The following is a 25,657-nucleotide window of genomic DNA, read 5'->3' on the forward strand; positions in this document are numbered from 1 at the left end:
AGAATTTTTTTGTCAACATGGACAAGCTTATTCTAAAATGTATGAACAAAAGGTAAAGGCAAAGGAACCAGAATAAGTAAAACAATTTTGAGAAAGCAGAATATAGTTAGAGGATATTAAGACCTACTGTAAAGCTATAAGTAAGACAGTGTGGTATTGGTGGAAGGATAGATACATGGTTCAATGAATAGGATAGAGAATACAGAAATAGACACATGCCAATACAACAGTTTTTTTTTTTTACATAAGTTAAAAAGCGATATAAAAAGCAAAATCTCTAGTCCTTATAATAACCCTAAAAGGAACACAAATCTGTTAAATGACTAAGCAAGACCATACAGTTAGTGGCAGCACCAGAAGCAGAACACAGGTCTACCTACTCTTGCTATGACTGAGCCTCTTCCTCTACATCTCCTAAATGTCACTCTGAGTTGAAGAGGGGAAAGAAATGGGAGACCACCGTGATGCCACATCCCTGTGCTTTAACAAGTATGTTTCCTTTATATACTGGACCATCTATTTCAGATTTTATTTGAAGCAAGTTTTGGCTTGCTTCAGTATGTATTTCATTTTCTATTTATTACCCTCTTTCATTCATGGCAGACAGGCTCTAGAGGTCCTGAGAATGTCTGAAACAAAGAATGCTATAAAACACCTTAGTAACTCTCGAAAATGCTAAGTGGACCCTGAATCAAAACTTCAAGTTTCAGAGAACTTACAGCCACTAACGATCTGCAAAACAAACAAATAAACAAACAAACAACCCCACACCCTAGCAACTCTCAACCTTGGATCAAACTACAATATGTTGGAAGAGGTATTACTGAAAAGAGCTTGAAAGGGCAGCCTAAAAGGCAGAGGGTACAGAACATGGGCCATGTCCCTGTAAAGGGGACATGGTTCATAATATTGTGAATCAAGGGGCTGGTTCACAATACTGGTTATGATGTTCAAAACTGTCAATCAAAGAGAGGTGCATTATTATATATCTGCTTGTTGCTATTGCTTTTCTGATTAGAAGATACAGAGTCACTTTAGGTAACTTCCATTTAATTTAATATTTATTTTCATTTTATATCCAGGTCACATTTTCTACATTAAAATATAATCATGCTGACTCCCCCCACCCCCTATACCCTCAGAGAAAAAAAGTGAAGAACTTTACACAACTTGAAAGAAAGATGGAATGCACAGAGAAGTTGCTACTGCACCCAAGTAACAAAGAACACAGAGAGACCAAACAGTAGACATGTCAGAAGTGCACAGAAGACAGCTCAGGGCGCGCAGCAGGAAGGAGGAGGAATTAAAAGACTAAAGCTTTTAAATGCTATCACTTGTGCCACAAGATTACCCTGAAAAGGCAGATAGGTCAGAAAGCAGGACCAAATAGGGGATTTTCCAAAGGCTGCTATCTAACAGAGTTTAAAATAGCCATAGATTATATATATATATATAAAAGTTTCCATACACAGAAGAGCTTTCTCTTCCCCACCTTGCCTTTAGCATCCGGTCAACACTTTAGAAACTTAAAACCACTGTTAGCATGTCCGAATGTAGAACCGATATAGGTTTTTTCTTTCTTAAAAAATTGTATCCCAACTCTTTCCAACCAAGAATTCTATTAATTATTTTCATTATGATTCCTCTGCATGGAAACCCAGTAAGGGATCATCAAGACAGGGCATCTCACTACTATCAGATCAATGCCAGTTGGGCAAAAGCTGCATGATTCTGTGTTACTCAGAGGGAGGGAGAACAGTAAGACACAGGAGTTGAAACTTATCCGCACCAAAGAGGAAAAGGAAACTCCTTTTCTAACCTATTCATTAAATAGGAAACAGCAGGTGGACAGGAAAAGCCATCTGCTTAGAGCAGACCCAGAGGCACACCAAAGTCTAAAAACAAGCTCTCAGGAAAGCGTCTCGGCTCGGAGAGGAAGCGTCTTTCAGACCCTATCTTGTCCCTAGTTTGGAGATCAAAGCATTGTAACTTCAGATAGTGATACTCTGGAGGGGGTGGACAGGGAAGGTCTGAGAGACCCACATAATGAGGACACTAGGCAGCTAACTACACCACTACGTACAAATACACACATCAGTAAGAAAACCTCACCTCCAACCCTCAGCTACTTTAAACAAAGCACTGCAGTTCCAGGTTTTCGGAACAGGGGATATTTTAAAGTCTGTTAGCAGTTTAAAACATTGCAACACTGGCACAATATGTTACCTATTCTTTGTTTTTAATTACAGGGTAACACAGTAAACTCCAACACAAAGGTGGGGATGGGGGAGTGCAAAAGGAATAAAGAAAACAGAACCAGTATTTCACAAGAGCATCGAGCCAGCGATGAAGTAGCCCCTAATGCTTTGCAGAGTCTCGAGGGTAGAATTCGCTCAAGGTGCTCTGAGGGATTCTCTTCAGCATTTCTTTGGGGAAGATTCGGAGCAGTTGCCAGCCAAGGTCCAAAGTCTCATAGACAGTGCGGTTTTCGTAAGGACCTTACAAAAAATTGAGATTAGATGAATAAAGGCCAAGTACTTCCAACTTATCAGCGTTATTCAAAATTTATTGTTATGGGTCTAGCACTGTGAGCATGAAGTATAAAAAAGAAACACAAAGCAGTCAGGTCTCCCAGGACTGGATGTGACCAAATGTGGAAATGAGGGTCTAGACAGTAAGTACCCCTGGGAATCAGAGAAAAGGGAGAAAGCCCGCAGGCGAGACGTTGGGCGCGTGCGTGCGTGTGTGTGTTTAACAACGGGTGGGATCTAAAAACACTCCACGGAATAATGGTAACTAGACCCAGAGTTTTGTCCAGAGAGTAGTGAGAAAAGCAGTTTCCCAGCAACACAGGCTGACCTGAAGGAGGCTAGTACAGATACTTAGAAGGCCTTAAATGCCAATGAAGCACCTGAATAGGTCCACGTGAAAGTTTTCAAACTTGCTATTGCTATTATTATTTTTAATAGCAGCATCATTCTTATCCTGCAAATAAATCTCATTTTTTAACTAAGGAGTTAGAGTGGCTAGAGTTCTGCATTCTTTTCTCTACCAGAATAATTTTTATTTTTTTAAGATATTAAGGTAATGCATAAATTTTTTTTTTTTTTAGAAAACCCAACAATCATATGTTCTGGGGATTTTAATGTTACTTAAAAAATGTATCACACAAATAGAAAAGTGCACAAATCCTAAGGGTGCAGCTGATGCATTATTCCAAAATAAACACATCGTTTGTAAGTATCACTGAGGTCAAAAATAGAGTTTACCAGCATTAGCAGGGGTGGCAGGGAAGAGACCAAACAAAACAGCTTGAAAGTCCTACACATGCTATGTAATAAAAACCATTATAGACTTTTTAACAGAAGGATAATCAATAAAATTAATACTAAATTTACCCCGGCAATGGCACATAGAGAGTCAGGGAGACTGGTGAAGATGCTGGCACTAACGGCCAAGGATGATGGGACAAAGGTCTGGACTAGGTCTTGGGACACAAAGAGTGGTCAGAGGTCAGCAGCTTCAACATCGCCCAGGAACTTGTCAAAATACAGGCTCTCTGGCCCCACCCACACCTACCGAATCACAATCTGCACTTCAACAAGATCCCTGGTAGATTCAAAAGCATATTCAACTTTGAGAAACACTGGCCTAAGTTTTTTTAATAGGAATGAAAAGAGAACAGGATAAGATGTTTGAAAGGAGAACAATGCAAATTAGCAAATATTTGATGACTGGAGAATAAATGAAGAGGCTTAAGAATGCCCAATTCCTGAGCTTGGGCTAACTAGGGTAATGGTCATGCCAGAGGTAGACAGAAATTGAAAAGGGAATTGCTAGGCAGGTGGTCAGTTGGGAAAAGACTTTGGTTCTCACCACGCTGAGCCAGAGAGGATGGTGGCATAAACACAGGCTTCCTAGCTGGAGATGTGGGATTAGAGCTTCAGAAAGAGGGTCAAGGCTCATACATAGCAAGTTAGTCATCAGCATAGGGGAAAAAAGCACAGAAAGAACAGGTAATTAAGCCTTTGGGAACATTAACAATTAAGAAGCAGGAAGATAAGAAATCAGGAGGATGAAAACAGAGGGACTGGGAAAGTCCAAAACCCCCAAAGCCAGAGGAGAGCATTGCAGAGAGGTTAAGAGCGAGGAGAAGTGGCAATGGAGGTAGGAGAGCAGAAGGCCGGTTGTAAGGAAGATAAAAAAATAAGACAGGAGCTAAATAAACGGATAAAGAAATTGAAGGTAGAGGGGAAGGAACCAGAGGGCTAAGAACGAAGACATGGCAGGCGGCTGGAAGAACCTCTTCTCTAATCAGAAGGAAAATTGTATGGAGACCAATGTAAATTCTCTCAGACTAGGAAAGAAGTCCTCAAAACTACATATGATGCTGTTTCTATTCATAGGAAAATAGTAATCTTACCCTGAGCAATGAAGTTCCTCTCAAACTTCTGCAGAAATTCCAAGTAAAGCACATCATCTGAGGTAAGAGCTTCTTCTCCAACTACGGCTTTCATGGCCTGCACATCCTTACCAATAGCATAGCATGCATACTAAAGAGAAAAAAAGGTTTACATGAACCTTTATAAATGGTAACGGTACTCTGGGCATTATAAGTGTATTGCTGTAGCTATCTTCACAGTATTTCACATTATTTCCAAACATAATTCACATATGCAAGTATTGGAAAGACTTTATTATACAGCAGTCTCACTAAGGAAGGAGTCTTCAGGCATGCAATACATAGACATTACTAACACTCTACAAAAAATACACTCCCTGAATATATCAATGAGCTTCCATTTTGTAGAGCATTTAAAAATCACAACTTACACAATAGGAGAAATCCATCTCTAAATTCTATTCAAAAAAAATATCTGGGTTATCAGTAGGTTTATTTATCATGTCTACTTTAAGGTCAAATGTATTTTTCTTTAATTATGCTTGGTATACAATCTCAGGACTATAGAAACCAAGGATTTCATAGAATATACACAGCTGTATCCCTTAGCGTTCTGGTGATTGCCTAATATGTTAAACAAAAAATTAGTTAGAATAGTCTTTCAGAAATACTCTATAATAAAGGTTACTAATAAAAACTTAATCGTCTTATGCCTTTTTTCTTTAAAAACTACCTCATACAGCATTAGAGGTGGGTTTCAAGCATGTGATCTTTAATCTTTGTCATGAGCAGTTATCCTTATGAAAAAGACTGTTTGGCTCTAATGAATGTTTCTGTATTCCAGTATTCTATATTATATATTCTATATTAAAATTCTACTTTGATGGGGGGAGAAGAAAAGTGATATGGAAGAAAGACAAGAGGTATAAGACAGCAGCATGAACTGAGAAAGTATTCATTTCTTTGAACACAATCCTGGAGAAAACATACGTACCAGCTGGTTAGATACATCGGCGTGATCCTTTCTGGTCATACCTTCTCCAGTAGCAGACTTCATTCACTGAGACAACGAGGGCAGCACATTAATAGGCGGGTAAATCTTGGGTAAAAGGGGAAGGGGGAAAATATTATATTTAAGTACAAAATTCAAGCTTTACTGGTAGTAAAGGAGGATTTTGAAACTAATTTTTATTGCTTAAATTGCATAAAACTGCTACATTTGTTTCCTAGATGATTCCTAATATCTCTTCCTGGTAAGAAAAGGAAGTCAGAAACATTTTACAGGTTAAGATTTCTTTTTGAGAATCAAATCCAAAAAGTAAAATCTACAAAACAGTACAAGATTCTATTAAAAAACTGAATTTTCAACATCTGCCTACAATAGCAAATCCAAATGGTCTTCTGAACTCTGACTCATAAAATCACACATAAAAAGATTAACAATAATTTCACCTAAAAGCTGGTATCAGAAGCTGGCATCTACTAAAGAACCGATAAAAAATCTGTTTTTGATTATTCAGTCTTAAAAAAGAATGAAATCTTGCTGTTTGCAACATCATGGATGGACCTTGAGGGCACTATGCTAAGTGAAATAAGCCAGACAGAAAAAGATAAATACCATATAATCTCACATATATGGGACCTTAAAAAACAAACAAAAAAATGTCAAGCTCACAGATAGAGAACAGACTGGTGGCTGCCTGAGGCAGGGGATGAGTGAGCCAAATGGGTGAGGGAGGTTAAAAGGTACAAACTTCCAGTTATCAAATGAGTAAGTCATGGGGATGGAACTTTCACAGCATGGTGACTATGTACGTTAATAATACTGTATTGCATATTTAAAGGTAGCTAGAAGAGTGGCTCTTCAAAATTCTCATCACAAGAAAAAAAGTGCTGTAACTATGTGAGGTGGTGGATGTTAAGTGGACTTATTGTGGTGATCACTCTGCAACATATACAAACATCAAATCATGACATTGTACACCTGCGACCAATGTAATGTTACGTCAATTATACCTCAATTAAAAAAATGTTAACAATAAAAGACAAAGAAAAAACTCTGAAAAATCTGTTCTTGTATTAATAACAAAAGTGTGTGTGTTTAACAACGGGTGGGATCTAAAAACACTCCACGGAATAATGGCAACTAGACCCAGAGTTTTGTCCAGAGAGTAGTGAGAAAAGCAGTTTCCCAGCAACACAGGCTGACCTGAAGGAGGCTAGTACAGATACTTAGAAGGCCTTAAATGCCAATGAAGCACCTGAATAGGTCCACGTGAAAGTTTTCAAACTTGCTATTGCTATTATTATTTTTAATAGCAGCATCATTCTTATCCTGCAAATAAATCTCATTTTTTAACTAAGGAGTTAGAGTGGCTAGAGTTCTGCATTCTTTTCTCTACCAGAATAATTTTTATTATTATATATATTATTAGTATATGTGACCTGGAGGGAGTCACTCACTCTTTGAGACTTTGTTACAGGGAAGAACCAAATCTGACTACACGTTGCATCTGTTTCTTTGACTTTAACCTTTGCCTTCCGCTGCTTTTGTTCACTAAAAGGATACTGTCTGTACATAATGGCCTGCCTCGGGGAACCCTGTTCCTCTGCCTGAATGTTAAACCAAAGTGCCTTTGTTCAGGGAAACATACGGACTCTGTCCACCTGTGGATGGCTGCAATTAAAAAGAAATTAACACATCCCCTCCCTGAGGCTGGCCATTCCAGGGGATATTCGCAAAACTTATGGCCCTTTTACTTTACCTCCTCATCTCCTCCCCATCTCTGTGCTATAAAACAAACTGGCATCCAAACCCCCATAAGATGGTTATTTTGAGACTTTAGTCTGCCGTCTTCTCGGTCTGCTGGCTTTCCGAATAAAGTCGTATTCTTTCCCTCAATGCGTCATCTCTGATTTATTGGCCTGTCGTGCGGCAAGCACAGCAAGCTTGGACTCGGTAACAACCTTAGTTTATCCGGATGCGGGTGCTTTGTACCAGGTGAACTCTAAAGTTTTCCCTTCTGTAGATAAGTTTACCTCAACACGTTCCAGAAGGTAAAAGAATAATCTCTCCTTCTGCTTGATTAAAGTAAGCAAACATCGACCTAAAGTGCACTTAAAATATTTGCTTTCCAGACATTTATGTAATATATTCCGCCATGAAAATCTCAAGTTGTGGTCAATGTGTTGGAAAAAGTATGCACTTAATCAGTATTTCCAGTCTGGGTTTATGGCCTCTTGGTGGAAGCAAGTCAGGAGAGTCAAAAGCAGGAAGAGATAACCATCTCCGTGTGTCCCACCACCTTCTCCTACAGCAAGAGGGAACCCACCTGACCCATGGCTGAGCACGACTACACCACACAGGAACTCACAGCGCCTGGCCCTGAAATAATCCGAAACCCAGGGCCAATGCAGATCTGTGAAACTGGGTCCTAAATGCTGCTTTTAATTGACATGCTTTTGTTATCTGTATTGTTTAGACAGCTGCAACGTAAGCATGATAGAAATATTATTGAAATCAAGTATTTTTCAAACACATTGCTAAAGTTATAGGCTTTTACTTTTTTTTTTTTTCCCTCCTGCTTGAAATATTATTAATCTAGGATGGAACACAGCTCACCCTTCCTGTGCACCAAAAGTACAGCTCAAGTTTCGCAATACTCTTTCTTTCCCAATCTTTCTAAATGATCAGGAAGAAAACATTTTAGAAGACATCTGGGAACACATCTTTTGCTGGCAAAGATGTTGAAAACAGAGAAAAAGTCCGAAAAAAATTACTTCCAATGACATCAAGACCGTATTTTGACATTGTTACCGACCAGGGTTCTTGGCGTCCTTAAACAATAAAAATTGATCAAAGGCCAGACAAGAAATTCAGGCAAGGCTTTATTGGGGCCCCTGCTGCAGCAGGGGGGAGCGAGAACAAACAACAGGTTCCTTTGCTTGCGTGCTCCCTAAGCGGGGGCGAGCTTGCTGCTTATATGGCAGTGGTTCCCAAACCTTTTTGGCACCAGGGACCGGTTTCATGGAAGACCATTTTTCCACGGACCGGCAGGGGGTGGGGTGGGGGGATGTTTCAGGCAGTAATGTGAGCGATGGGGAGCAGGAGATGAAGCTTTACTCGCTCCCCTGCCGCTCACCTCCTGCTGTGCAGCCTGATTCCTACCAGGCTGCGGCCTGGGGGTTGGGGACCCCTGTTATATGGCGTGAGGGCAGGGGTGTGTCCAGGGGTCGGGCCAGAAGGGTGGCTTAGGTGGTTTACCCACCGCTTAGGTGGTGTTGTGTGCAGGGGGCACGTGCAGTACCCTGCTTTTGCTCTGGGATCTTCAAAAGTGGCAGTTGGGTTTTTTGGTCTCTTTGTATCTTTTGTCCAGAATTTGCCCCAACTGGGCGTGCACGTCGTTATTTTTAGTCCCATACAGTTTCTTTGTTATTTTGTTGCTCGAGGAGAGGTGTGTCGAGGTGCAAGCACTGCAACACTGCAGCAAAGGGCCCCAGGTCCCAGCAAAGGGCCCCAGGTCCCAGCCTGTCTCAAAATCAATATATGGCTGTTGAAAACAATACTAGAACACTGCAAATAAAAGTATGTTATTTGATACATGGCACAAATTTAGTTCTGACAAATGAATTGGCTTCTAAACTTCAAGAGTAACACAAAAGAAGAAAATGAAGTATGGTTAGTGTTATTAAGGAATGCCTCAAAGGAGTGCTGGGTAGTGGGCATATTCTATTAGCAGCTTCAAGGAATTAAATAAATTAATGAAATTAAAGGAATTAAAGTATTTAACTGTGAGGCTAGACTGTTTCAGGACTACTGGGAGAATAGCACTAACCTAGTGGCCTCCTGTATATATTGAAAATAGTAATATGCAAATTGGGTCATTTGTACAAAATTTAGGAAGATTTCTCATTAAGAAGTCCCATTGACTTAAAGTGATCCCAATATGTGTTTAGTTCAACATTAAACTACTTCAAATGGTAGGGAATTCCTTTAACCTACTGTTATGTTGAAGCCCTAACCCCCAGTACCTCAGAATGTGACTGTATTTGGAGAAAGGGTCTTTAAAGAGGTGATTAAGGTAAAAGGAGGCCATTAGGGTGGGTCCTAATCCAATCTGACTGGTGTCCTTACTAGAAGAGGAAATCTGGACACAGAGAAGCACCAGGGAAGTGTGCACACGAAGGAAAGACCATGTGAGGACACAGCAGGAAGACAGTCATTTGTCAGCCAGGGAGAGAGGCCTCAGAAGAAACCAACCCTGCCAACACCTCGATCTGGGACTTCTAGCTACCAGAACTGTGAGAAAAGAAATTTCTGTTGTTTAACCGTCTGAATGTGGCATTTTGTTACTGCAGCCCGAGGAAAATAATACTCTTAGCTTCTGGATTGGCCTGTGGTGGCCTTGCTGAGTGACTTGGATCGGTGAGTCCCTTACGGCTCAGCCACAATCCATTATACTCATGACCCTCAGGGTCTCACAAGGTTTGTATGCTAGGTGGGTGCCATGTTCGCTACCACTCTCTAAGTCTGCCTTATTTCCAAAGTAGTTTAAGTTTCTCCTCAGACCATCACTGACCAGTCTAGTTCTGGCAAGCAGAAGGCACTCGGTGGCATTGTTGAAATTCAGGAAGTTTTCAAGTTTAATTGTGTCTGCCAGTTGAATTCCCGGAAGAGTATGTGTCTGAGAAGGACCACGATGGTACCTCCTAGCTAGCTCAGACCATCCTTAACCACATTCCACACCGTCCGTGCCTAACAGACACTTGTTCACTGACTCAATTTTCAGGGCCAGTTGGTCATTTCTAGCCTTTGCATTCTTTCTAGCGCAGGCTCCTTGTTCTCTCCTGTAGAGAGGGCCAGTCCAGAGGGGTCCTCTATGAGCCATCGCTCTTAAGGACTCAGGGAAATTACCCTGAGTCCTTAGTTTTGAAATGTGGCATCACTTATTTTTGAAATGTGACAGATTAAGCGCCTTACTAGGGAATGACCATTTCTTAGGTAATGAATGAAGGGCCTTGGTCGTGCCCTCCTCGGGAGCAGAGCCTCCAGAGCTTCAGAAGGACTTGGTGTGTTCTGTCCACCTTAGCGCAGGACCATGCTGGTATTTTCATGTAAGAAACTAAGGGTGTTAAATCAGATCATCTTATTAAAATAATAGAATATAAGATTGAAGGTAAGAAAGACTGAAGGAAAGGAAGAAAAAAAAATCAGAACCAAAAGAGATAACAGTGATAACATCGCAGGCCTGAGTCACCATCCTGAGAAAGGCTTGCTGGTGTCTAGGCACCTGAAATTTGGGAGGGCTTTCACCACTCGCAGAATTGATAAGAGTGGCTCACTGCTGCCTAAGATGTTTATGCAAACAATGTGGTTGGTGCTGAACACTTGCTTTCTTTCTGGAATCTGGGATTTTGATATGTACCAGGGAGAGGGTGCCTACATGACCATCCCCCATAAAAGCCTGGGCTCCTAGGCTGAGGCTAAGCTTCCCTGGTTGGCAACATTTCACACATGTTGTCCTCATGGCTGGAGGACTTAAGCGTGTCCTGTGTGGTTCCACTGGCAGAGGACTCGAGGGAGCTTGCCTCTGGTTTCCTCCAGACTTTGGTCCACTTGCCTTTTCCTTTGTTGACTGTACTTTGTGTCCTGCTGCTGTAATAAATCACAGCTGTGAATATAACCCTAGGCTGATTCCTATGAGTCCTTCCAGTGAATCATGGAGCCTGGGAGTGGCGTGGGGGACCCCAATACAGGAGTGATCACGGAGAACTGCCAGAGGCAAAGAACCCAGAGTGGAATGCAGCCTGGAGACATTCCCTATAGGACACAAGTCACCTCCATGAGAACTGCACAAAACAAGCTCTTAACATAGCGTCCTCCTTTCCACCTGTCACAGATGGGCCTTTCATAATAACAGGAGATCTGTTCTGCATTTCCACACTTTCAAGTAACAATCACAGGTCACAGGAAGACGCGTGACACAACATACTTATATATTCCAAGCGCTTTATCTAGTAACAGGGCAACTCTACGAGGCTTTCTCAAGATTTGGCTCTTTCGGTGATTTCATTGCTTCTGAGAATGAGATTATTATCTTGTGCTCAATAAAACATACAAACAGATAAATGTGTTAATGTCTTTACTAACTGTTAGATTTGGGTAGACTAGTATAGGCTATGTGTGGTAGGATTAATTCTTAGATTTGCCAAAGTCCAAAAGAAGAGAACCAGGTAAGCATCAAACTTCACACTTGTCATCACAAGAAAAAGAATGTGTAACAATGTGAAGTGATGTTTGTTAACTAAACTTATTGTGGTAATCATTTCACAATATATACATACATCAGATCATTATGTTGTACAATGTCATGTGTCGATTACGTCTCAATAAAACTGGAAAATAAATTTCACGCTAATGGTAGACATCTTGAACAAAAATTCCATTTTTAAATAATTTGTGAGGAAGAGTGAAAGCCACTGAACAACTAAACCCTTCTGAGACATTCCGTATGGATTTTTAACCTCTTTCAAGAGGCTAACTGTCCATTTTAATATTAAGGAGAAGTAGACAATCCTGCAACAGTGGAATGAAAAATTCCTCCATTCAAAATTTTCTTCTCAAATCAGAATATTTAGATTTATCCTACACTATGTTTGTAAGGGAAACATACTTACTACCACAAGATTTTGCTCTCATTTACGCAAAAAATAGTAGCTCTCTTACAGTGTTTGTCATAATTCCGATTTCAGAGGAAGTGTTAACTTAAATAGGATTTAGCCAAATATGTTTAAAAATAGGTCAAGATCGGGACTTCCCCGGTGGTCCAGTGATTAAGACTTTGCCTTCCAATGAAGGGGGTGCAGGTTCAATCCCTGGTCAGGGAGCTAAGATCCCACATGCCTCAGAGCCAGAAAAACAAAACATAAAACAGAAGCAATATTGTAACAAGTTCAATAAAGGCTTTAAAAATGGTCCACATCAAAAAGCTCTTTAAAAAAAATATGTCAAGATCAAACAGCTGTTTTTAAACTAATTGTGTATTTAAAGCTGTTTTGGTAGTTTTAGTGACAAAATAGAGATGCTTTTTTCTCAGCATTTTAAATTTGAGTTAGCAATACTGTTAAACCAAAATGATTAGGGTCATACGGTTCACACTGTAATTTCAAAATTAACTCTTACACAAGAGAAGTTAATCTTAGAATAGGACAAAGAAATATATATTTGAAAACTAAGTTTAAGTAAATGTGAAATAAGTCCTTTGCAGCATATAATTGCCATTTCCTAAGAAAAGTAAAAGGCTGTGTGTTAGTCAGAGCAGAGGTAAGACAATTCTCCATGGGTTTCTCACATTTCTGCACATCTTACAAACAGAAGCACCGACAGCCCTTTATTCTCAGCTATCTTTCCAAGGATGTTTAGATAGAAAACAGCCTTGTAAGATAATGTCTTCTTCCAGAGGTAAGGGCAAGCATGCTTACCTCCCAAAAGACTCTGATTCCCTGAACTCTTGTATTATAACCCACTGTGTGTGCAGGCATCCATCTGGGCCTGTCCACACAGCCCCTGTGTGACTCAGGGTCAAGGAGAACCAAGGCAAATATTCGGATGCCCATGCTGGCTGCAGTGGTTTATGAGTAACCAAGTAAGTAATAGAGTCCTTTGTTTCTGACCCATAAGTCTTCTGTCTTCTACCTGCATCCATGGAAAACGGCAGCTTAACTTGTTGCAAATAGGGCAAAATCTCAGATACTCCAAAGTTCTGGATGGAAAGATTAAAGTTCATCTCTCAGAAGACTTACTATAGAATGCATATGGAAAGGTCTATGACTAAATAATCTATTTATTTCAGGTCACTATGCAAACATTTATATATTTTAACATATTGATCTGCTCAATATGTTAAAATATATATGTATGTTTGTGCTCTTTTGTTTTTTATTGATGCATGATTAGAAATTCTTCTTTGTTTCCTTTTTAAAAATGGTATGTATTGCATTGTTTTTTGATAGAAAATAACAATGAAAAAAAATGTAGTCTGTGGTCTTACTAGTCAGAAAATCCCTGGTGACATAAAAAATAAATAATAGACATAGGCACACTTGGCTAGAAAATTCAAATAGTACAGAAAAGCTTAAAGAACACAGAAGCCACTCTTTCCAACCCAGCACCAACTTAACCATTTTTATGGTTTATTAAAATTGTTTGGGCTTCCCTGGTGGCGCAGTGGTTGAGAGTCTACCTGCCGATGCAGGGGACACGGGTTCCAGCCCTGGTCTGGGAAGATCTCACATGCCGCGGAGCAACTAGGCCCGTGAGCCACAACTACTGAGCCTGCGCGTCTGGAGCCTGTGCTCCGCAACAAGAGAGGCCGCGATAGTGAGAGGCCCGCGCACCGCGATGAAGAGTGGCCCCCGCTCGCCGCAACTGGAGAAAGCCCTCGCACAGAAACGAAGACCCAACAGAGCCAAAAATAAATAAATAAATAAATAAATAATTAAAAATGAATATCTGCTTAAAAAAAAATTGTCTTTTACTTCTGCGTTTACTACTTCCCATAAATCCTTTCTTTTCAGATTTTCTGGTAGGAAACTCCACAATCTAAGACAGGGAAGGCATCAGGTTCCTGGTTTAGGCACGGCGGCCACCATCCCTCTGCCATGAGATCCTTTTCATCATTAACAATGTTCTAGGGAAGCTGCAGCTTAGGTTCCAGGCACTGGGGGAAATGTAAGCAAATACTTCCTCTTTCCTCTTCCCAACAGGGAAGTGTGCTGGGCCCACAAGACTCCAGTCCCTGTCACCTGGGGACACCCTCCCCTTTTCTCTTCCAAAAGGGAAAGAGAAAAAGATCTACCATGGCCATAGTTAATCTTCTGAAGAGCAGATCAGGAGCTTATTTTTGCTTTAACCATTTAGAAGCAGGATCAACTGAAGTCACTATTGTGAACTGATTACCATTCATTTTAAATTAAAATGTGACATAATAAAAAGCATGCATCTCGTTAACTATATGTCACATTTGCTCAGCTCTAAATTTTGCTACACCATATTCTATTCATGTAATTTCAGTCTTTGAGTTTGTTTCTGCAGTAAAATTTCCACCTACATAAAATTTTACAGAATTGAAGAAACATGTTATGTGTACAGCCAGATCTTTATCATTTCGAAATGTTTATATCCATACTTCAGTATGCTTTGATGATCTTATTTTTAACCTCAGAGTACAGGTTGGACTCTTTAGATATGCAGATTAATCTATGATCTTGTGATTTCAGAGTCACAGGCAATGATGGTATCATTCACCAACCAATTGCTAGTGTCAGGAAGCAGACTTTTCTTCTGTCCTATTAGGTTTAGTAATTAGGGGCCTGCAAATTAAAATGACAAAAGATAGTTTAACAGGAGAAGAAGTTTATTCATATATATGGGAGCTAACAAGAGAAGTAACTATCTTACTAAATGTTTAAAGTTAGAGGTTTATATATCTAACTTAGCAGAGAAAAGGAAAGTGGAAGAAAGGACTTCTATTCTTTTTGAAGAATAAATGAAAGATAAGTAATTTTGTGATTATTTTGTGTCTGCACGTTCAAGGGGTCTTTCCTTCTTCTATGCGAATCTCCCCAGAGAGGGGATTTGTGGTAGGTTTACTCTTGATTTCTCTCCTGGGAGTAGACCTGTCTTGAAGAGGGAATCATAGAAGCCTCATTTCTCAGAAATGTCTGCTTTTAGTCAAATAAGGAAAGCTCTTTCTGCATCTGTTGATTCCCAAATGTTTTGAGCTTAAAATAATCTCCATACCAACTCTGAGGGTCCAACTGGGTCTCTAGGCATTCCTCCCTATATGTCCTCACTTGTAATGCTGTGAGGCAGTGCCTACTCTACCTTGTACAGATAAGGAAACTGGCTCAGAAGGACTCAGTTACCTGCCCCCGGTGAACAACTAGCCACTTTCAGAGCTGGATTATTACAAGGGACATCTGAATCCATAGCCCAGCCTCTTAGCCCTTTGAGACATGATCACTCAAGAGATGTTAGAGGGCTTCCCTGGTGGTGCAGTGGTTAAGAATCCACCTGTCAAGGCAGGGGACACGAGTTCGAGCCCTGGTCCGAGAAGATCCCACATGCCGCAGAGCAACTAAGCCCGTGGGCCACAGCTACTGAGCCTGTGGGCCACAACTACTGAAGCCCACATGCCTAGAGCCCGTGCTCCGCAACAAGAGAAGCCACTGCAATGAGAAGCCCGTGCATTGCAACGAGTAGTCCCCGCTGGGTGCAACTAAAGAAAGCCCATGCGTGGCAACAAAGACCCAACACAGCCAAAAATAAAATAGAACAACAACAACAAACGTTTAAAAAAAATAAGAGAGATCTTAGAGCTCATGTGATCCAACCCTCTTTATGCTATTGAAGAAATTTGTTTACGTCACTGTCAATCACTAAATGGGGGGTGTTGGACAATTTTCTCAGCCCATTTGTGTCCCGGTTTTTCCATCTGTAAAATGATTACAGTATTCACTTCAGAAGCATGCTTTGAGGAACAGTGCCAGGCACATAGTAAGTGCTAAGTATCTGCTCTTATTATTATTTACTTTATAGACATCAACACATTCTTATAAAATATTCCAAGACTAAGTGTACAGAGTAAAACATGTAAATCATCTCTTACCCACCTGCCCACCCTCTTCCCAGGGGTCACCATCAGTGGATGTGTTTCTAGTCCTTTACCATCATAGTCATACATATTTTTAATCTGTGCACTCATGACCTGTCTTCATGCATTTTAACAGAAATGGAATCATATTTTGCAAATTATTCTCCAACCTCCTGTTTCCATTTAAACCACTCAAGTCTTATAGATCTTTCCATGTCAGAACATCTCAGTGTTGCTCATTCTTTTTTAACAGCTGCATGGTGTTATACTGAATGGACTTAAAATGATGTACCCTTCTGATACTGATAAGCTTCTAGGCAGTTGTGGGGCTTTTGGTTTTGTTTTTCTCATGTAGCTAGACAAGCTCTTAGTGATTATAGACATGTGGAAAAGCTAAAGAGAGCATGTTGTTCCAGAAAAGTTCACATTAATATACAGCAGAGACTCTTCTCTCATGATCGGCTTCCTGTCTCTCTAGCTCTGATAGATAATATCATCTAAACAAACATTTGGGTTTTTTTTTTACCCATTTCTAGTGGGGCTGCACTTTTGGTTCCCTAACAACTTGCAGCTTCTGATCTGGGCAGAGTGAAGAACAAAAATAAAGGTGATGGTGGAGCTTGTGCCTAGGATGACACCCACTGGACTGAGATAATGAAACAGCCACTGAATGAGGCACGTTTGACCCTGGGGATGTCAGAGGTTTCTAAGGGAGCTTTGAATGGGCTAGTATCACAGGGTCACTTTTTAAAAACAGGTTCTACTTAAGTTGGACTGCATCTTTCTTTCTACCATCCTAGTTTCCTTCCAAACCAACGGGATGACAGACCATGCTACAATAACATGAACATGTCGGTTTACATGAGGGAGTAGGGAGTTTACCCTTATCTGGGGAATTCTGAAATAGAGACTCCTGGAGGCACTATTTCTACCTGAATGTTTTGCACACTGCTAACTAATCACTTCTTCACTGCATGAGAGAGGAGTTTTTCTATGTACCATTTCAAATCAGAATCCGATGGTATTTTACCATTAGGCAACAAAAGATCATCAGTTTCCAAAATTTAGTGAAATTTATAATAATTGAAAAAAATTTTTGTGCTAGCAAAAGTATCCAAGAGAGAAGAATCCAAGCCAGGAGCAAATATATTATCAAATTATTCATGAAATAATAATGATAATGATGTTGTGTGTTTGTGGAGAGCTTCCCATAAATGACGCCCTGAGCCAAGCACTTGGCTTAGATCACCTCACTTAATTGTCTCGACAGCGTAATCACTCTCACCTAAATATGAATTCAATCAGTCTGACTGGTTGAAATGCAAGGAAGAGTTCACTGATGTTCCCTGGTTTATAAAGAAAACTGCTTGTTATTACTTCTCTTCTGGATTATTTCACAGACATTAGATCGAAGTTTCAGAAGAAAATTCCCCATTTTAGTTTAGCAGATCTTCCCATGTTTTTATCATGTCTTAGCTATAAAAATTTCAGAAATGCAAATATATAATGTAATATAATATACTCTTTACAAATAAGCAAAAGCAAAGATTTATCTCATTCACAAAAATGCTAAAAAAGCAAGATAGCAGAATTAATGCTTTAAACTTAACACCTGACTACTACAGGCTACTACAGATGAATAAACGTCTATAGAAGACAAAGTACAGGGACTCCCCTGGGGGCGCAGTGGTTAGGAGTCTGCCTGCCAATGCAGGGGACACGGGTTTGAGCCCTGATCCACGAAGATCCCATGTGCTGCAGAGCAACTAAGCCCGTGCGCCACAACGACTGAGCCTGTGCTCTAGAGCCCGCAAGCTCTGCAACATGAGAAAGCCACCGCAATGAGAAGCCCGCGCACTGCAACGAAGAGTAGCCCCCGCTCGCCTCACTATAAAGAAGGACTATATGATGAACAGCATCAAATTTATAATCACTGGGCAAACCATGAGGTACGATTTGAAATATACTAGAAATGGTCAGTGTCTTTCAAAATATCCCTTCTAGTCTTCCCCATAGTGTCGAAGGGGCCACCATGGCATTGAAATATTGATTTACTGTGAATCTCAAAGACTTTTCAATCTTAAGAAGTGTCTTTCTGAAATGGAGCTACCCTTTGTGGCATTCTTTTTTTAAAAAAATTAATTAATTATTTTTTAAAATAGATCTTTATTGGAGTATAATTGCTTCACAATACTGTGTTAGTTTCTGTTGTACAACAAAGTGACTCTTTTAAGTCAGGGTCTCTCATCCGTTTATTCATCCAACAATATTACTTGAACCACAATTGCCAGCAGGCGCCGTGTAAGGCTCTGAAGAGGATGGGAGACAGAGGCAGAGCTTTCCTAGGAAAGCTCACATTTTCACCTCCTTTATTCTCACCTGAGAGCAGCTGACACAGAAAGAGCAGGAGAAAATGTTGATGTCTGAGTAGGTAAGAGGGAACGGACAGAACACTCTCTTTGACCGCCTTACTATGAGCTGCCATGGGCTGGCTCTGTGGACAGAACATAAAACATGTGGCAAGATTGTGCTGGGGTAAGTGGTTTCTACATGGACTATTTCTAAGACAGTGTTATGCTCTTACAATTTCTCACTTTCATTGTATAACTGTCTCTGCTCTGAGTACATTTCAGAGAAAAATCTTAGGTGAGCATTCAAGTAAAGCAATGAAAATGTACTGCAGTGTGATCAAGCGGGTATTTTAGCGATTTATAATTATGCCTCTAACATATAAAATGCTCTACACTTCACAAGTTGGACTTGTTAGGAGGCAGATAAATTCATGAATGTGTGCAGTCTCTATTATATTTCTATCCTGGACTATTTTTCTTAAAGATTTTTATAGCTGCATAGGAGGTGATTTTAAGAAAAATACTTTTTTCATGTTAAATACTCACTACAAATATTGTAGGAATATTCAAAGATAGAATTCTTCTGTTCACCTCCTGTCTTGAAGAAGCTTTTACTTTGTGTTTCTGAGTGACATAAAGTCTCTTTGACTTTGTGTTTGACATAAGTGTGGTAGGTGTCCTGATACAAGGATGGCATTTTCGGTTCCGTGCCTGTCTCTCAAAGGTTCAATGAAGCACAGAGGAGCAGGTGACTTCCTTACTGTTTCTGTGTGGGCTCTGCCTGTCCCATTACTGAGTCTGCCTGTCATCCTCGTGCAGATGGGCAGGCAGTTTACAGGCCCCATGGGGTCTGTGTCCTGGCTTCAATGTTGGACCCATTAGGAGAGCCCTGGGGGACCACATGAGTTGCCCGCAGGGTCCTACCTGAGCTCAGGGGAGCAAAGGGGGAGATTGAGGGCAGTGAGAGCTCTCAGCACCGCTGCCCCTGGGCTCCCTCCCTGGAGGTAGTGATGAATGCCCAGACCTAAGAGCCTTCTGTCCATGTTTGCTGCACATATAAACTTAGTGAGGCAGTGATGAATTTGTGGAGAAAACAATATTTTTTTAAGTCCAAAGAACTAAATTAGAGTCCCTGACCTGTTGTGATTCCAACTTTGTATACATCTCTTAATCTCCATGAACCTCCATTTTTCTGTGCAAGAGAGAGGTAACAGTGATTGCCCTGACTACCTCCACGATGGAAGATGTATTGGTGTTTTACGTACAATGAAAAACTATACAGGAGTTCCATGGCCGATGGTTTGTAGAATGAGGCAAAGTAGAATAAAAACAGTGACAGAAGGAACAAAAACAGAAAGACGGGGTGTTCTTTTCTTTTAAACAATAATGAATTCACTGAGGAGTCTGAAAAGTTCCAGGAGCTGGGTGCTGCAGAGCCCAGCGGACACCATGGAAACCTCAGCGGGATGTCCAGTGTTTCAATGTTGCATCACCGTTAACTAATAGGAAGCCAGTTTCCTCTCCCTAACTTTCGGAGAACTAAGGATTGTATATTTTGGAAAATAAGGTTGAAAATGAGAATAAAGAGTGAAGATGATCGGATTGTAAATTTTTTTTTAATTTCCTATTTTCCTGCTGCCTCAACACCCAGGGGACCAGGTGCGTGGGTGTGCCCAGGCTGGTTCCTGCCGCAAGATTCCCTTTTTGCCCTCCCCGACTGTGACTTAGACATTCCAAGAAACAATGAAATCTCCTCAAGCCTTGTTTCTGCTCCATCTAGACTTGCCCAAGGTCCTCACTCTCTCTCGACTCCCCACCTGCTAGGTGGCTGCTGAATAGTGAGGTGCGCCCTGTCTTCTCCTCTAGGACCTGTGAGTATAATAAACCCTGTAATTTCTTCTGCAGAAATATTGCAGTGGCCCTTAAAGACCCTACAAGGGGGACTTACTCCCCCATTTACAATGATACTGGCAGCAAATGGAATTTTAATTCCAAATGTATGTAGTTTGGGAAAGCTAGATGATTTCCTATACAGACTATCTAGAAGGTTCTGTTGGCTCCTAGACACCCAATAAGCTATTAAAGAGTCTGCTTCCTGGACCTTGGCTCACAATAGCTCAGTTTCTCAGGCCCCATCTTTATTTTCATTCTCCCCATTTACACTGGCGCTTATGACTGTCAGCCATGGTTTATGACTAATAAAACCTTATTGTGTAAAATGCACTAGAGTGAGGACCTTGCACAACAGGTGATTTAGGCATAAGAAGCTATCCTTCTGCTATATTCTTTTAAAATACTGAATCATTTTTTAAAACATGAATTACAAGCTGTCAGGGATGTCAGTCATGTACACGCAGATATGCAACTAAAACTGTGCAGGTGTATCCCTCAGATTGTTTAGTGCTTACAATTTATTTTTGAAAGACATTTTGTGCTAAGTGAATGTAATCTAACATATAATTTTGGTATGTTTTACGAAAGGGACAATCATACTTCTCATTATTATCATTTAATTAATACGAAAAGAGTTAGTTTGGCTTTTGCTCAATTTTGAATGTGATTTTTAAATCTCATTTTATTAATTGAGATGAACTATAGAACTATGGGGGCTTCCCTGGTGGCGCAGTGGTTGAGAATGCCTGCCAATGCAGGGGACACGGGTTCGAGCCCTGGTCCAGGAAGATCCCACATGCCGCGGAGCAACTGGGCCCGTGAGCCACAACTACTGAGCCTGCGCGTCTGGAGCCTGTGCTCCACAACAAGAGAGGCCGTGATAGTCAGAGGCCCACGCACCGTGATGAAGAGTGGCCCCCGCTTGCCGCAACTAGAGAAAGCCCTTGCACAGAAATGAAGACCCAACACAGCCATAAATAAATAAATAAATAATAAATAAATAAATAAAATTAAAAAAAAAAAAAAGAACTATGGTATATCATAGTATCAGCAATTCAGAAATCCTCAATGCAGTTTAACTTTCAACCTGTTCCAAGAGGATTTAAGGGCATCATAATGTCCCAGGGCTGTAAAAATTTGCTTGTGGATGTAGTAACCATACGCTTATCTCACATACAACTTTTCAGTCTTAGAATTAATGGTTTTTGTGAATTAAAAATTATTCTGCAAAAATTAGCATAACTGTCCTTGCCTTTAAGCATCACTCTGGTGAGCTGGTATTAGGAATAATGAGAAGAAACTTGTATCAACCCTGCCCCCCACCACTGGTTAAACTACAATATGCTCTATACACCGTGAATCACTTCTTTTAAGAAAGTTATCTTATGAGATGGCAGGTGCTTATACCTGGAAATGTAGAAAATACTTCACTCACAACGTTTACGGAGACTAACTGATGAGGAAACACCCAAGGCAGAGACAAATGAGACGGAGCTGTGCGCTCAGGGATGCACGGGCTGGGATGCAGGAACTGAAACTAGCACCAAGTGGCCCCTGACCTGACGTGATTCTGCAGGGAATTGCAGCAGATACGTTTGCTGGGAAATCAGGCAACGCTCAAGGAGGAGGAGGCTGCAGATTTGTAATTTAATAACGAGGAATTTAAACTGTTGCCACAAGAGGAGGGGCATCTCTGGTAGAGCAAACCTCCATGCAGAGTCCTGGACTTGGAAGAAGGCGGTATACTCTCCGGACAAGCAGGATGCTGGGTGGAACTTGGCTGAAGTTTAGGAAACAGGATGGTGAGAAGAGTCTGGGGAGTCAGGTCAGGGCCACTCTGTGAGGGGCCCTGAGTGTGAGAGTAAGGAAGGGAGACCGCAGTCCCCAGGCAAGGGGGTGCCCAGGGAGGCACGGGGGAGAGGGGGGAATATGCCCACCTTCTCTGGGGGAAGATGCCTCCCCCCTCCCCAGGCCCCACAGGGGTGGGAGGCGAGGCTGGGGGATTTGCTTCAGAACACAGACGGGAATCTATTGTTATAGACTGTATCTGAAATGAAGAAAATTAGTAATCAGTAATGAGTTAAAATAGAGATCATTTCATTTGGAATTAGACAAATCCTTAAAAGGTGCTACATACACGTGGAAGCTCATTTATCTTCTGGTGCTGAGTCAGGTTTTGGTTTTAGTTTTGTTTGTTTTCCCTTTTTTCTAACCAGCCACAATGAAATCAGGGCTGGGGTAGAGTTCTCAGTAGCAGTGACTGCATTCCGGAGGGAGGGGCAGTGAGCAGGGTCGCACCTCCTCGCCTGGATGCAGCTCACCGAGCTCTCAGGGAGGAGGGCGAGCTCCCTGCCGTCTTCCACGGTCCCGAGCCCTCGTCCTTCTCCAGCCCGAGGTCAGAGAGGTGAGCGATCCCTCCTTCCTCAAGGGCACAGCCCTGCCTTCCCCTCCTCAGGAGTGTCTCCTGGGATGAGCCCTGGGTGTGGGGCCCTGAGAGGCTGCCCCCCGGCAGCTCCCTGCAGTACTAAGGGCTCCTCCCAGCGTTTGCCAGCAGCTTCCGTGCTGGTGCTTGTTAGGGCCGCTGGGCTGGGAGGACGTGACCCACAGAAATGTGTCATTTAGTGAATCCACAAAGTGGCATCACTCAGCCCGGGTTGTTAGGATCACATCCAGATGGCCCTCAGGAAGCATCTGATAGAAATTGGTAAGTGTAGGTCACCTGAAATGGACCTAGAGAGAGGAGATCCTGGGGTAGGGAAGGGCTTAGGGGACGGCAGAGCCAATGATAGCCAGACACAGGATAAGATAAGGCCTGGTGGGTCAACAGGGAGACATTAGATGAAGTCATTAAGGGAGCTCAGGGTCAGGTCTGGTTTCTAACTGTGATACTAATTTTTTATCAAATCAAATCCTGGCCATGTACTTCCTATGTGGAGTGAAGGCTGCCTTAGAAACTGGCATGTTTTTATATCTACAGTACTTCTCTCACTTCCTGAACAAGTATTGGCCTGGGAGCACGTCAGTACCCTTTATTTTTGTGGGGTGTCCAGGCATGCAGTGTTCCATTTCCAGCAGCATCGGGAGAGACTGACACCACCCTCAGCAGAGGGAGCAGAGCTGTGTTTGAGGGGAAGCATCTCCAGTTATACAAGGTCAATTGGTTCTCTGTAAAAAGTGACAGTGTCCACGTGCAGTCCTAAGGGCCCTTTTATCCATCACACGTGACAGGTTGGCAGAGTAAAGACTCTTTTCTTCCAGCAGTGACGAGAATATGTTCCTGTTTTTAAGTACATAACCAGAAACAGACTAAAAAGGCATTATAGAAACTATAGAAATGAGTCAAAGATCTACAACAACCAAGCGAACGCACCATCAAAAAATGTCACATTTAAAAGGGTAGGAAACCTGTGGCATTTTTTAGTCACTTTTTAGTGCAGCTTGAGGAAAGTGGCAGCCAGATCCCCAGCCCCCTTTTGCAAACCTGAGAGAGAGCAGACTGATCTGCAATGTTCTAACCTGTCTGTGGGCTGCCTAAGCATTGGTCCTTTGACACCTAACTCAGAGTTCAGACAAACAAAAATGGCTCAGATCTCAGAATAAGGGAGCCATGGGAAGCAGCGGGTATGATTTGTAAAAACGGTTGCAAAGGTAACTATAGACCCACAGACACCAAGGACAAGAGATTACTGATTGAGGAGTACAATAGGACAGCTAAGGCCCCAAGAGTAAGCAAGAGTGAGACTCTTAGAAAAGCAAGACATTTAAAAGCAGATGTATCAATAGGAGAACTGGGGAAAAAAAACACACGCACTGGTCCAGAGACAACACAGGTCTGAAAAGACCCTAAGACATCACATTAGGCTGATTACAAAGGTCTTCCCCTGTGTAGAGCAAGTATAAGAAGACTGGGAGAGGTGGCTGTTTTTTAAAATGCCCAGTTTTCAACAAAAGATCACCAGGCAGACAAAGAAACAGTAAAACTAGGCTCATTCAAAGGAACAAAATAAATATCCAGACACCATACCTCAAGAAACAGGTTTTGGACTTACTGGAAAAAGATTTTAGAACAACTATCTTATGTATGCTCAAAACGTTAAAGGAATACACCAACAAAGAACTAAAGGAAATCAAGAAAACAATGAAATGAAAATGAAAATGAAAGCACAACTTAACCAAAACTCATGGGATGCAGGGAAAGCAGTACTTAGAGGAAAATATAATGTAAAAGCTTACATTGAAAAAGAAGAAACATATAACAATCAGCCACCTAACCTTACACCTTAAGGGACTAGAAAAAGAAGAACAAATTAAATTGAAAGCTCAAAGAAGGAAGGAAATAATAAAGATTAGAGCAGAGATAAACAAAGAGAGACTAGAAAAACAATAGAAAAAATCCATGAAACCAAGAGTCGGTTCTCTGAAAATCAACAAAATTGACAAATCTTTAGCTAGATTGACTAAGGAAAATAAAAAAAAGAAGACTCAAATAATTGAAATCAGAAATAAAGACAAAGACATGGCTACATATTTAACAGAAATAAAAGGATTATAAGAGATTACTATGAACTGTACACTAAAAAACTGGATAATCCAGGTGAAATGGATGAATTCCTAGAAACACATAACTTACCAAAACTAAATCAAAAAGAAACAGAAAATTTGAATAGACCTAGTAAGGAGATTTAATTGGTAACCAAAAGTTTCCTGGCAAAGAAAAGCCTTGGACCAGATGACTTCATGGATGAATTCTACCAAATATTTAGAAGAACTAAGAAGAACCAACACCAATCCTCTCAAACTCTTACAAAACTTAAAGGAGAAGGAACACTCTCTAACTCATTCTGAGGCCAGCATTTCTCTGATACCAAAGCCACATAGACACTACAAGAAAAGACAACTGTAACCAACATCCCTTATAAACAATGCTGCAAAAATCCTCAACAAAATACTGGTAAATCAAATTTAGCAGCATATTAAAAGGATTATGCACCATGACCAAGTGGGATTTATTTCTGGAATGCAAGGGTGGTTCAATGTATAGAAAACCAGCAATGTCATATACAGTATTAATGAAATGAAGGGGAAAAGCACAGGATCATCTCAACTGATACAGAAAGAGCACTTGACAAAAGTCAGCACACTTACATGATAAAAGCACTCAAGAGACTAAGAATAGAAGAAACTACCTCCACATAATAAAAAGCCATATATGAAAAACCCACACTGAACATGATAATTTTTGGTGAAGGTTGAAAGCTTTTCCTCTAAGATCAGGAACAAGACAAGGATGCTAGATTTTGTCACTTCTGTTCAACATAATACTGGAAGTCCTAGCCAGAGAAATTAGGCATGAAAGA

At 41.0% G+C, this 25,657-nt stretch overlaps 1 protein-coding gene and 1 pseudogene across 2 annotated transcripts in view; both read right to left on the reverse strand.

Annotated features, from left to right (window-relative positions):
• The window catches only part of LOC309664382 (low-density lipoprotein receptor-related protein 12-like), a 128,421-nt pseudogene that overhangs the window by 24,844 nt on the left and 77,920 nt on the right, over positions 1-25,657 (reverse strand). The gene's annotated exons all lie outside the window — the stretch shown is intronic.
• Positions 1,040-11,761, reverse strand: LOC309664480 (V-type proton ATPase subunit B, brain isoform-like). Its single transcript, XM_082469996.1, has 4 exons — positions 10,945-11,761; positions 5,397-5,501; positions 4,424-4,553; positions 1,040-2,498 (listed from the first exon to the last, which is right to left on the reverse strand). Exons 2-4 carry the CDS (start codon positions 5,457-5,459, stop codon positions 2,359-2,361), a joined length of 333 nt encoding a protein of 110 aa, XP_082326122.1. The 5' UTR covers positions 5,460-5,501; positions 10,945-11,761; the 3' UTR covers positions 1,040-2,358.

The sequence above is a fragment of the Balaenoptera physalus genome (assembly GCF_965194825.1).
Source record: "Balaenoptera physalus genome assembly, chromosome: 7".
Taxonomy (NCBI): domain Eukaryota; kingdom Metazoa; phylum Chordata; class Mammalia; order Artiodactyla; family Balaenopteridae; genus Balaenoptera; species Balaenoptera physalus.

What these genes read in the sequence shown, in the direction of transcription:
- LOC309664480 (XM_082469996.1), bottom strand. Translation starts at nt 5,459, where the DNA reads ATGAAGTCTGCTACTGGAGAAGGTATGACCAGAAAGGATCACGCCGAT. An exon ending in CCGATGTATCTAACCAGCTG is followed by an intron (nt 4,554 to 5,396) that starts GTACGTATGTTT and finishes TTTTCTCTTTAG; the next exon opens with TATGCATGCTATGCTATTGG. An exon ending in GAGGAACTTCATTGCTCAGG is followed by an intron (nt 2,499 to 4,423) that starts GTAAGATTACTA and finishes ATTTTTTGTAAG; the next exon opens with GTCCTTACGAAAACCGCACT.